Source organism: Agelaius phoeniceus, chromosome 6, assembly GCF_051311805.1.
Source record: "Agelaius phoeniceus isolate bAgePho1 chromosome 6, bAgePho1.hap1, whole genome shotgun sequence".
NCBI lineage: Eukaryota > Metazoa > Chordata > Aves > Passeriformes > Icteridae > Agelaius > Agelaius phoeniceus.
This window is the reverse complement of record NC_135270.1, coordinates 9,741,219-9,754,236: the sequence shown is the minus strand read 5'-3', so window position 1 is coordinate 9,754,236 and position 13,018 is coordinate 9,741,219. Positions and strand designations below refer to the sequence as shown.

Genomic DNA, 13,018 nt, shown 5'->3' with positions numbered 1-13,018 from the left:
GGAAGGGCCACAGGTAGAACAAGAGCACCAGCAGTGCCATGGTGACATCTGCCAGCCAGAATGTAGCTCCAGAGCCTGTCAGCTGGGAATGCAGAAAGGTGGGTCAGGGACATTGCCTGCGTTGGCCAGGGAGCTGCTGCTCTGAGAACTTTGGGCTTCCCACAGAGCTGTGTGGTCTCACTGAGCAGCTGTTTGTGCCCTGTTCCCTAAATTTGTGCTGAGGCAGGCACTGGAGGGCTTCCTTTTGTGGGGGTTTCCTCTTTGTCGGGACAGGAAGCAGTCGAGGGATCACTGAGGGGCAGATCCAGGGGGTGCCAGTGCTGTGAGTGGATGCAGAGAGCTGCTGAGCAGAAGCCAGTTCTGCTAGCCAGATGTGGACACAGCTGTCCTGGGAAGCAAATAGGAGGCACTTGGTCAGGAAAACTGAAAAAAAATATGCTGCAGAAATGTCTCACTGGTGATTTTTTGGGAACTGCAGCCTGTGTCGTGAAGAATTGTTGTGGGAACACAAAGGCTTGGTAAAGATTTGGATCTGTCATTTCTTCATGGAAGCCACTTCCACAGGGTGCAGATCTCCTGTGGTTTCAAATCTTAGGGCTCAGCCTCCAGAGTGCCCAGTGTTATATATCAAGGAGGGGATGGTTTTTTGTCCCTCGGAATTCTTGTGTGAGAGGTGATAAAAGGGAACCTGGCATTCAGAGAGTTGGTGCTCTATGGGAAAGATCTTAAATTGGGTCTAAAAATGGTAATTTCTGTTCCCTTTCTGCACCTCAAGCTGAAGTCTAAATATGTGGCTTGTAGCCCTGTGTTGCCTTGAGGACCATGCTCAGTTCCTGCAGGGGAGGACTTGAGCCTTTCTCTGTATCTCATGTTTTTTACCTCCCTCTTTGCCTGTCTCTCTAAACCTCTTCCTTCACTATCTGTCTCTCCCTCTGCCCTCCAAGTCTGGTTTCCCTGCTCTCCTCTCCCTGCTCCTTTGCATCCTCCCTGGGAAGGCTATCCACATCACCTATGAGCCAGGCTGGCAGGCCTTGGGAGCAGATGCTTCCTCCTTCTCCTCTTCCTCACGGCAGGTAACCAGCCTTTGGGAATGGGTGGGACCCACCTGCCTCTCATGCTTCCAGCCTTTCAGTTCCAGCTTCCTTTTATGCTAATCTCCATTTTTTTCCCCCCTTTCATTTTGTTTTCCTCTGGTTTTTTTCCATCTTGTGGCTCTGAAGCTGTTGCTGGTCCCAGGTGAGCAGTCTCCATGGCACAGAGGGGATGTACTGGAATCTGGACTTTTCCAGCTGCGTTCGCTCATGTTCTTTGTGTTGCTCAGCTTCGTTTTATTTTTTCCTTTCAGAAGCTTTTGTTGGGCTTGTAGGAGCTGCTCTGTCAGTCAGGTTGGTGTTTTGCCCAGTGATCCATCTGGGATTTAAATGCCAGATCCCACAGAGTCTCCTCTTGCCCCTCATCATTCCTGCCACGGGTTGAGTGTGCACTTTGTCTGTTTGGTGGTTGTGTGGTGGCTTTCCTGCAGCCACAGGAAGGAGGAAAAGCCACCTGGAGGAAAGTGGGATAGAGAGGTGCCTGCAGGCTTCTGGCACACACAGCCCAGGGTAGCTGTGTCACTCAGGCACAGAACTGCTGCTGGGTGGGACACGAGAGATCCTTGGAGCCAGGCAGCTTCCCTCAGACACTTCCGTGATGTCTGAGCCTCTCCAGCTGCAGAGCAGATGTTTCATGGGTTTCCTGCATAGTATCAGGTACTTTCTGACAAGGTATTCCTCCCTCTTCCTGCTCCTCTTGGACACTCACTGCAGGTCGACTCCATCTTATTTGCCGAGTTCCAGGCCTGGAAGGAATCTCCAACTTTGGACAAATCCTGCTCCTTCCTGGACAGAATTTACCGAGAAGATGTAGGACCTTGTCTGGACTTCACCAAGCAGGAGGTGAGTGCTGGAGAAAAGCAGGAATAGCTGGCAGCTCTGGAGTGTTACCTTCCTGGAATTCATTCCTGCTCTCCCTTGTTGTGCTGCAGCTGTCGGAGCTGGTGCGAGTGGCAGTGGAGCAGAACACCCTCACCATCGAGCCAGTGGCTTTCCAGACTGTCCCTGTGGGGAAGGTGGCAGCAGAAGAGTGTGGTGGCCCCAAGTAAGGACTGTGTCTCCCTGCTTTGTCCCCCTCCTTGCTGCTGGTTTGTCCCCTGTCATGGAGTGGTGTGACAGGCAGCTTGGCGCCACTTCCCACTAGCAGGAGTGATGTGATATTCCAAACAAAGAGGAGGGATTTTATTCAGATATTAAATTGAAGTCCTTTCTTACCTTCTGAGGTGCCTCTGTGACAGAAGGGATGTGCAGGTTTCCTACCACTTTACTGCAAATTATTCCCCAAACAACCCATCCTGTGTTTATCAGTTTCCTTTTGATTTTTTAAATTTATTTTTTGTCTTCACAGTGGCTTCCGGTCACAAATTGTAACGTAAGTGAAATATTTATTGTTCAGCCAGTGATCAAAGGTCTCTGGAGCATTAACAAGTCACTAACTCAGCACCATGTGGCAGCTTGGAGGTTTTTGCTGAGCTCACCTAACTCTTTAACTCTGTCTAAATTCCACCCAGGCAGGAAGGGAAGGAGCCCATTGGCAATAAAAGACCCAAAAGGAATTTGTTCCCTTTTTCCCCAGATGCAAACCACTGACTTTTATGGCTATTTTGGCTTGTTTGATTGTGATAGCTGTGGTTTTACACTAAGTAGTACCAATCAAGCAAGAGTCATTTTTTTCCAGAATGTTGCAATGCTCAAATATGTGGCTCCTTACAGGTATCTTGTTTACAAAGCTTCTGGTCATCCTGCACCTCTTGGGAATTCAGTCTCCTTAGGTTGTGTTAATATTTGGTAAATGATTACTTCTCCTTGGATCTGAACACTTGGAACCTGTGCTTCCACTCTTGGCTAATGTTTGCCTTGAGAGCAGTGGAAAACAAGCCCAGGGACGAGCTCAGGAGCTCTCTGAAACATCTGCTCCCCTCTGCTGTCACCTCCTGTGGCTCCCCCAGAGAAGATTTTTTGCAGTTTTGGAGTGATGTTCCTCTTCCTACTGAGTCCCTGAGGAACATGGTGATAACTGTGCACTAGTAAATTCTGCTTTATTGCTTTAAGTGGTGATGGGAATCATCTGCCTTGCAAATAGCAGGAGAAAAGGGAAGAAAATAAAGGAATGCTGTACCCCTTGCTGGTGATTGTATGGAAAAGGCTCTTTTCACCCTCTGAAATCTCAAAATTGGGAAGCCAAGCTCCTTTCCTGTCTGCCCAAGGAGGGGTTGGCTTGTTTTCAGTTCTTGGTATGTGCAAATCCTGCTCAAATGCTGGATTTACCTGTTTTGAGGCCAGCTTTGGTGCCCAGCCAGTGTGTTTACATCTCACCAGGAAAGCTGATACACCTGAGCCTGCCCTGGAATGTGGGGGACATGTGCAGACACCAGGGGACATTGAGGCTCTGCTCCAGACTCACTTCTTTAATATTTCCTGTGGTTTCCTCTGGGGCTGTGTGTCAGGGAAAAGGTGCTTTCATCTAAAGTCTCCTAAACTTGCTATTTATGGAATATTTCCAGGAGCAAAAGAATATCAGCCAAGGAATTTTTTTTTCCTTCTTCACGCTGCCTGACCCAGGGGTGGCTTCTGATCTCTCACTTCCATCTCTCCAGGGGGCTTAATTGCTGGATCTGTGCTGTGCCACTGGATTGCTGAAGTGCTTTTCCCTTTTCCTGCAGGAAATGTGCTCTGAGCGGCCTCCCCAGGACCTGCAAGCACCGGATCATGCTGGGGGATTCTGGGAATTACTACTACATTTCCCCTTCCTGCAGGGCCAGGGTGAGTCCCTCTTAGGGTGCCTTGACCTTCCAACATCATTCCATGCCCTGAGGTGGGCGAGTTCCAGAGGGTCAGCCCTGGAATTGAGGAAAAACTGTGGGATTTGAGGTCATTCCTGAGGCTGAGGTAGCTCCTACTTGGTGATTAGGGGGCAGAACCAGCTCTTCCTTCTGCTTTCAGATAACCTTCAGTGTGTTCACTTGCCATGATTTCATTCAGTACAGAGCTTTGATTGTTTGGCTCTATTGTTATTATTTAATTCCCCTTTGTAAAACACAATGATTTTCTGCTCTTTGGAGGCTGTTGCTGTTCCAGTCAGATCCGTGCCTGGCTGTGGGAACAAACTGTCCTTTCTGTGGAGGGGAGGGAGAAGGTGGATCATTTGTTAATGTTGCTGTTGGGGCTCTTGTTTAGAGGAGGATTTTAGAAGTTAATTCTTTCCTGAGCTGCCTTTTTGAAGAGCTGATCTCACAAAAAGTTGGTTTTTGTGCACGGGTTTGGCTCATTTTCATCACTTACACCAAAGTAATGTCTCAAATCTTTGTTCCTTTATTTTTCCCCCTCTTTCTCTCTGTCACCCAGATCACAGCAGTGTGCAACTTCTTCACCTACATCCGCTATATCCAGCAAGGCCTGGTGAGGCAGGATGGTAAGAGCTGGCTCCAGGGGGATGCTTTCTGTGGGGGCAACTGGGAGGAGTTGGGAGGAGCTGTTTGGAGTGACAGGAGTGGGGTTGGCTGGGGGTGTCTTGGAGAAGCAGATAAATTACAAAAGAGAAGCATGAGGAGAGCATCTCTTCCTTCCTTATCAGCTTCCTGGAGCTGGTAAGGGGTGACCTGATGGGCCTGTCCTGCTTCCCTCCCCTCTGGGAATGCTGGGAGCACAGCAGAGCAGGAGCTGGTGGCAGCTGTGCCCTCCTTACTGACTTTTTTGGTGTTTTTCCCCCTTCTCTGCCCCGTTGTGCTTTGCAGTGGAGCTGATGTACTGGGAGGTCATGCGGCTCCGCAGGGAGATGTCTCTGGCCAAACTTGGATTTTATCCCAGTGAGATGTGAGCAGAGCCCTGAGTGTGGAGGAAACTGCTCCTGGAGGAAGGGCTTGGAGTGCAGTGCCTGTCCTGCTCCCTCCCACCTTCCCTCTGCCTGGAGCAAGGAGCAAGAGGCACGAGTTCCACCTTCAGCTGTCCCACTCCTCCAAGTGTGACTGGAATGCAGCTGCCACGCTGCCCCTGGAGCTGGGCTGGCCCTGACTGCTCCAGGATGGCCATCCATAGACTCTGGAGTCTCCTATATGCAGTGTATATCCATTTTTTAAAACCCTTTGTTTTTATATGCAGCCTGCTTTGGCATAACCCGAGGCCAGGCCTGTGCAGGGTGGGAATTCTGGACCTTCCTTGTGAGCCCCTCTGGCAGGACAGATGCTGGCTGTCTGTTCCACTCGTTTTTTTGGGATGGAGGGGGTGCTGTCCCTGAGGTCCTGCTGACCACAGCAGCCCTGAAAATGCCAGCAGAGCACAATAATCTTGAACAGTTTGTTTCCAAGTACTTCCTTGTTCCTTTTCAAGGAGCCTGCAAGAGAAGCTTGTTGCCAGCAGAGTCACAAAGAGGGATTTGTTCCTGTTTTTAGCTGGATGTTTGGCACTGGGTTATGCAGGCTGGGGAATGGCTGGAGCTGTGCACCTGGGGCCTCCAGCAGAAGAAAGGGAGCAGGGAGATTCCCTAACTTCCAGCAGGCTGCAGGATTTTTTTTTCCCCTGGACTAGGGCATCTGCTGGAGTTGTCAGAGGCAGATGCAGGATCCTGTGACAGTCGCTGGTGTGAAGTCCCCCATGATGCTCCTAAACACAAACCTCACCCACAAACAAGTCTTGGAGCTGTTCCTGCTCTTGGGGGAGCTTTGGGCAGTCCTGTTCCCACTCTTCAGGCAGAACCCCTGCCCCTGGTTGGGTTCTTTGTGTCTCCAGAAGGGGCATGCCCAGGCTGGGCAGTCCCAAAGCCCAGAGATTCCTTTCCAGTGTTACGTCAGAGCTGGAGATGCCTGTCCACTGGGAATCATGACTTTTCCTGGGCTGCCATTCCCTGGTGAGGGAATCTGAGACCTCTTTGAGTGCCCATGAGGAATGTGGCTGAGGTTCCTGCCTGCCCCAAAATGTGCTGGGAGGGAAGGATGTCACTGGAGCTGTAGGAATGCACAGGCCTGACACATCCTGAGCCCAGACCCAGGTTTATTAAAGCCATGACAGTATTTTGTAGCTAATTTAGCCTTTTTTTCAGTGACTCTGGAATCAGCTTAGCCATCACTCACTCTGGGGTTTCCACTTCTGACAAGGTTGTCACCCTGTCCTCTGCCACCCTCAGCAAGCTGGTGCCCATCCTCAGCTCCATAATTCCATCCTCTCCTGAAGGACATTACAGTAGGAACTCGATTTTCTTCCACTGAGCTGCTGGATTTTGTCCAGGGGAGAGAGAAATAACACAGCTTTGGTTTCCCCAGCTGTGGATTTCAGCTCAGGTGAATTCCACCCCTGGAATTTCTCCCTGCATCTCTTCACCCATCCTTTCTATCTCTTCAAGTCTTCCTGTGCCGTGAGCTGCTACACTGCACAAACAGTGCAGCACTGGGAATGAGATGATCTCTCTGGCTAGGAGATGTTTTGGTTTGTGGGATATTTTTTCCCCCTTGGTGTCACATTGAAAAGCACTTTGAGACAGAAGGAACTGGAGCAATGCCTTGTCTGAGGTTGTCTTGCATTTCAAACAAAGCAGAGAACAATTTGTGAAGGAAAATGAAGTCACTCCGTTAGCAGCAGGTTGGTTGCACCCTGCTCTTTGATAAAGGAAAATAAACATTTGCTATTAACCTCTACAAGCCTGGTTGGAGTTGGAGGGTTGGGGTGCTTGGGGTTCAAGAGAAAATCCTATAGGATGGAGTTTGGGGTGCTTTTATTCATCAGAGCAGGTACCTATTCTTCCTGAGGGAAGCTGAGGCTTCTCCTGCTTGGTTGTGTCTCCTTTAATTTGCTGGCTTGAAGCTCTGTACGGGTGCTGGGTAATTGGAGTATCTTCTTCCTTCCTCTTTCCTGATCAGTCTCCCCCTTCTCAGCAGGCAGAGGTTTTGGGTCGCTCTGGTTTCACCAAAACCTTTTGCTCTTCTCCCTGCTCGGCTCTGCACATTAACATGGAAGATCTCATCCCCTCTGGGAGGTGACAGTGGGAGAGCTGTGTGCAGGAAGGGATTTAATTTCATTTTCAATGAAAAAGCCATGCAAGGATCTGGTTGTGCAGCACAGTCAGGCAGCCACGAGAGGGCACAGGCAGCCCAGGCAGGGACTGCCCTCCCTCCCTCATTCCCTCCCTGGGAGAATGGAACACCTCCAGGTCCCACCCCGTCCTGACCCTCCCTGCAGCCTCTCGACAGGAAAACATTCCTGCAGCTTCCCTGCGCTGCTGGGACAGGGAATTGGGCAGCTGGACAGTGGAAAGGAAAGGAAGGGTTTGGATTTCTGTAAGGGATGATCGGATGAGACACTGGGAATGTCTTCCTCTGTCTGGGTCTTTCAGTGTAATGTCAGCAGGGATTGCTGTCAGAAACTTCCCTGTAATATCAGCTCCTAAGTTTCTAAGGTATGAGAAGACATCATGTCCCCTATTCCCAGCCTTTTCCACCAAAACTTTCCTGCTCTTTTTCCCCTCATAAATAAACCAGAGTTTGAGCAGGGTCTCTAGGTCCTCTGGTAACTCCTGCAATCTTCCTTGCACCTGTTTGCCCCCACAAAGGGTCTGCCAGCCTGTCCTGGGCTGAAATAAAGAGCTTCAAAGGGATGGGAGTTCAAAAATCTGCTTTTATAGATGTGTTTGACTTGCTTGATTTTGTTTTCATCCCTGTTTCCCTCAAGTTTGGGAAAGAAAAAGGATATTTGGATGATGGTGGAGGCTAGTGTTGTGCACAATGAGGTGCTTTTAAGCATTTGGATATTACTATTTGAGAAACTGGGATTTAGACCAGAGAGATTTGGTTGCTCCTGGCAGTTCCCTGTGTCTGCTGGCTGTTTCCTTTCCCTGCCTGAGGAATTACTCCAGCTTTGCTCAGGGCTGTAAATCAGGCTGTCTTTGTGCAGCTGGTCAGGCTGTCCCCACACGCCCACACACAGAGATGGATGGTTCCTGTTCCCAGGAACCAACAAATGAAGGATTTCGATTTTTTTATTATTATTTGCTCCAGGTGCAATCAAAGACAAGAGAGAGGATAAGCAGCTGGCCTCGGAAAAGTCAGGACTTTCCATGCTTTCCTGAGCTTCCTGTAGGATGAATCCATCAAAGCAGAGAGGATTCCCTGCAGAACAGGCAGCACTGGGCCAGCCACGGGGAAATTCCAGTCGTTTTGGACATTCAAGGAGTGTGGCCCTGCCAGGAAAAAGTCAGATGTCCTGGCACAACTCTCAGTGTGCACGTGGCACCAGTGGCTGGGGCTGGCCAGCTCTGCCAAGGCAACCTGTTCCTAATAGGAGCAAATCCCTCTGGTGCCACCAGTGCTGGGAGCCAAGGGGTCAGATTTGCTGTTTGTCATGTCAATATTCCCATGTTTGTGCAAGGCTCACTGGGCCGAGCTGGAAAGTTGACTTTAGCCAGGCTGAGAAGGCAGCTGGACTTTGTGCTGGTTTATATAACTTCCAGAGAATGTTTCACCTCCTTTGGGAGTGGATTAGGATGGGAAGGGAACATAGAGAAAATGAGACTCATCCTAGTTGTGGGCTGGATGTGAGGGGAAGAAGGGAAAATTACTTTGGAATGGCCTTAAGATGAAGGAGGGTAGATTTGGATGGGATATAGAAAGAAATCTCTCTCTGCAAGGGTGAGGAGGCCCTGGCACAGGTTGCCCAGAGAAGCTGTGGCTGCCCCTGGATCCCTGGAAGTGTCCAAGGCCAGGCTGGATGAGGCTTGGAGCAGCCTGGGACAGTGTCTCTGCTCATGGCAGGAGTTTGGAATGAGATGGGCTTTGAGATCCCTTCCAACCCAAACCATTCTGGGATTCTGTGATAAATCTGAGCTGCCAGTGGTGTCCTGGCTCAGGAGATGAGATTGCACTGGCTGAAGTGATGGAGCAGAGGGACAGCAAGGAAGGTTTAGGAAAGAAGAGGCACTCCTTAGCTTTTGTTTGGCTTAATCTTGAAATGGTTCCCCTTGTAGGAGAAAACATAGCTGCACAGGAAAAGCTGAGTCATTGATACAAATCTGGTTATTTACAAGTGACTCCAGTGATGGAAAAGCCATTTGTGCAGGAGTAAAATCCCAAAACAGCTCCTCTTGGGACTGAGAGGGGAGCTGGGAGAAGGAAGCTGAAGGGTGGAGGTGTTCTCCAGGAAGTTCTGCAGTGGAAATCCCAGCTCTCAATCCTGTGCTGCTCACAGAGCTTCCAGGGACATCTGTGTGGGCACACAGAACATCCTGAGCTTTTAACTCTGCTAATGCTTCTGGTTTCTGCTTCCTCTCTGGTTCTGGGGCTGCAGGCTTCCCTCTGGCAGATGTAGCCTGGGATTGGCTCAAGGACAGCTCCCTGCCCTTAATTCCCCTGGCTCACTGTGCTAATTCTGCTCTGTTAATCATCTTAGAGTCAATTTAAGGTGCTTCATGCCAAAGGACACTTATGTGGGTCACAGCTCAGTGACACCTTTGCTCTTTCTGTATCAGCACCTGGACAGAGGTGACTTGTCCCTTGCCTTTGGTGACCTTCCCTTTTGCCAGGCCACCTGAGCCATGTGGAAGAACCAGGAGGAAGGAGGGAAGCACCAATCCAACTTTCCATCAAACAGAGGGCAGTGATAAATAATGTCTCAGGAGAGCTGGAGCAGTGTTTGATGGTCCCATGGCTTTCAGACAAGGGAAGTTTTGCAACCACCCCAAAATCTTGGCAGCTCTGGCAGACATTAGTCCTTAATAGGAGAGGGAAATTGGGTCCCAAATCTGATTAATTTCACACTGGAATGATGTGTATGTGGAGAAGATCTCATGGACTGTGTTTGAGTAGTGCCTGAACCAACTGAGTTGGGAAAACCCAAAAAAACCATTTTTCTGTTGTCAGCACTTGGGCATCGCTACTTTCTCCTCACTGTACTGGTTTTAAAAGACTGGCTTTACACATTCAAAATACACAAATGAGTTAAACCCTCTCTCCTACTGCAGCATGTGGGACTCATCCCTGTGCCAACACTACCACATCCAGGAGAGCTTCTCTGAAACCATTTAGTAAATATTTCAATAGAGACCTTTAAAACTGTTCGTTTCTCTTTAGAGAGACATTGCAGAAAGGAAATTGCTTCTTAATCTCTGTCTGCTGTTTTGTTTGATTCATTTGTGCATCACAGGGCAGAGCAGGCTCAATGTCTTTTTGCATTTAATTCTTTATTTTATGCAGACAAAGTCATTCCCAGGGAATGGTTTGGGCATGAAGGGATCTCTAAAGATCATCCAGCTCCTGACTTGCCCAGAAGCTCCTGCTGCACCATTCAAGCCCAGACATCCTGTTACTGTGGAGCTGTTGATTTTCTGCAGGGATGTGGAGGAGTCATGGTGCTGGTATGCTGCTGGAACACTGTGCCTTCACCATTCCTTGCCCTCTAGTGCTGTTGGATTCCGTTTCACTCGCATACCTTCACCAAATCAGGTGTTCAGTTTTAGACTCAGTGAGCTCCAGCATGATGGGGAGACAAGAATGAGCAAGGCATGGAATTGGAATTGGCATTGGCAGCAGTGCTTTGATTTCTGGTCACACTTTATTTCCCCCTCCCCAGAGTGATGGTGAAGCACAGGCTGTGCTGCTTTGCTCCATTCGGGGTTGTGAGCATGCCCTAAAGGTTTGTGGACTTGCAAAGGGAGATAATTTCAGCTCTGAGTGATTTACCTGGAGATGCTTGACCAGGAACTGGCCCCAGTGGAGAAGGCAGCAGCATCTTCAGCTCAGAACCCAAACTTCTAGGTTTTATTAGGCATCTATCAGCAATAAGGGAACAAAACACACAGAGAAAGTACAATATGGCTCCTATATTTTATAGAAAAACCAACTGCTGCTTAATGAAGGCCAGGCTAATTGAGGCCAATTAAATTAATCAGCCAAGTGAACCAGCCACACCCATTCTGAGGAGGAGGGGTGCCATCACAGGCAATTACTGTGATTAATCCTCTCATTGTCATCCCCACAGCCAGCACCTGGCCAAGAAGTTGGGGAGTTACCTAACTCTGCTCAGGAGGATGCTGCAGGCGAAGGTGGTGCATCCAGGTGAGGATCCTTCTGCTTGGCCTTTTCCCACTCCTTTCTCGAATTTCTGCTGAGCCTCCCTTGACCTGAGCAGCCTGGGCTTGACCTTCAAACCTCAGAGGTTGGCCGAAGGTGGAAAAGCTCTGACACAGGGTATTTTAGAACACATCATCATTCACCTCAGTGAAACTTACATTGTACTCTCCAACCTCTATGCAGGGTAGATAACATCTTTATTTTATTTAATTATGTATTTATTTAATTTATACTTATTTTATTATATTTTATGTTCTGCTGTGGGGGAAATGATTCACCTCCTGGCTCACTCTGGAATTCTGGATTATTCCCTTCATACTCTTTGCATTGTGGTTTCCAAATAGATAAGTGTGTGGCTGGAAATGTGAACAGAATTTTCACTGTACAGCAGCTCCAGCAATGCCCTGTTCTGTAGAAACCCTAGGACAGAGGGATGGTGTAGGGAGGACCTAGTATGGAAGCGTTTCTATGTGATATTTGAGGAATTTGGGCTAATTTTTCAAAATATATGTGATAACATGATATAACACAGCACAAACACTGAAAAAAAGTGAGGGTTTTTCAGAGGCTGAGGTTGCTGTTGCTTTTTTTTGTTTTTGTTTTTTAACAGAGTTTTAAAAACCTGTTGCAAGAAGGAAGCTCACAAATGTGGCTGCCCCATCCCAGGAAGTGTTCAAGGCCAGCTTGGAGGGGATAAAAACTGTACATCTGAACACCATGAAGCTGTTTCTCCCCATGCTGACGCCACACAAATTATGTTGTGAAGAAGTTTCCTGAAACCTCTAGAACTGGGCCCCTGCAGAGTAAGTAAAACATGATTTTTTTAAAAAGCAATATTGCTCATGGATGAAGCTGTTGATTTGTAACAGTTAATTTTTGTGTAAGAGCCACCTGTGTTTACATTAGGGGAACCTGTTTGTTCTGGGATGAAATGAAAGCCCTAAAAATGGGGTCATTTTCTACTTGGAGTTCTGTGACACCTCGTGGCACCTGCTTTTGGGCAGGATGAGTTTGCCTATGGAGCAATTCCTTTGGACTCTGGCAAGCTCCAGTGTTGGTTTTAGGGGGCAGATAAGGATAATCTGGCCATCACTTTGTCTCCTGACCCTGGAGAGCCTGTGAGTTCCCTTTGTCTGCCCCTTCACCTGATGGGACAGGTTTCAATGGGTTCATCTGGCAGAACCAGCTCTGCCAAAGCCTCTTGGCTGACCTCAAGACAGTTTTGACCTAAAATCCTCTGCTGATGTCAATCCAAAACCCACCAGAGCATTGGATGGAGCTGTGGGTTGGAAAAGCTGCTGCAAGGCGCTCACCACACCCCAGGATGAGCCATGAATGGGCACAAAATGGACTTTAAAAATTGTAATATGCTTCTATGAAGTTTCCACAACAATTTTATTCTCAGCTGTTTCCTCAGACAGTCTGGAGGCCGAGTTTGAGTGGCCAGGAAAATCTTTGACAGTAAAATCTCCTTTCCTTTGGTGTTTGTTCCCAGGATGGGGGGAAGCAGCAGTATTGATCCTGGGATTGTGGAGGCTAATAAAGAAATCTGTCTGTGCTATTAAAGTCAATGGTATCAAAGTAGTTACACTAATTTCACCACATGAAGTGGAAAAAGGACTTTCCACACTCGCTGGCTAACAGCTCCTCCATAAAAATCCCCAGGAAAACCAAGGGAAGCCATAATAAGCAAGTCTGATCCCAGGTCCTTTTTTAGTTTGCTTCCACAGTGTTCTTGGCTTGGGATCTGATTTTGAACTGCTAAAAAAAAACAGTTACAAGGCTAAATCTGAAACTGGAGCTTGAATCACCCTTTATGTCATCACCCTTTATGTCAAATCCTACCTGACTCTTTACAATTCTGAATTTGAATATGTT

The 13,018-nt window shown here is 48.4% G+C and overlaps 1 protein-coding gene across 16 annotated transcripts in view; it reads left to right on the top strand.

Moving 5' to 3' along the window:
- RAB3IL1 (RAB3A interacting protein like 1) overlaps positions 1–13,018 on the top strand; it is a 36,016-nt gene that overhangs the window by 9,788 nt on the left and 13,210 nt on the right. For 5 of the 16 annotated variants that reach the window (XM_077179621.1, XM_077179611.1, XM_077179623.1 and 2 more), the window contains exons 6-14: positions 945–1,073; positions 1,806–1,934; positions 2,024–2,136; positions 2,440–2,463; positions 3,755–3,854; positions 4,437–4,503; positions 10,265–10,425; positions 11,049–11,125; positions 11,751–11,943. In XM_077179621.1, coding sequence (XP_077035736.1) covers positions 945–1,073; positions 1,806–1,934; positions 2,024–2,136; positions 2,440–2,463; positions 3,755–3,854; positions 4,437–4,503; positions 10,265–10,425; positions 11,049–11,125; positions 11,751–11,904 — 954 coding nt within the window. In that variant the 3' untranslated portion in view covers positions 11,905–11,943. Of the gene's footprint in view, positions 1–944; positions 1,074–1,805; positions 1,935–2,023; positions 2,137–2,439; positions 2,464–3,754; positions 3,855–4,436; positions 4,504–4,825; positions 6,722–10,264; positions 10,426–11,048; positions 11,126–11,750; positions 11,944–12,635; positions 12,979–13,018 lie in introns of those variants that run through there. The other 11 variants (XM_077179622.1, XM_077179624.1, XM_077179613.1 and 8 more) reach the window with 10 other exon arrangements.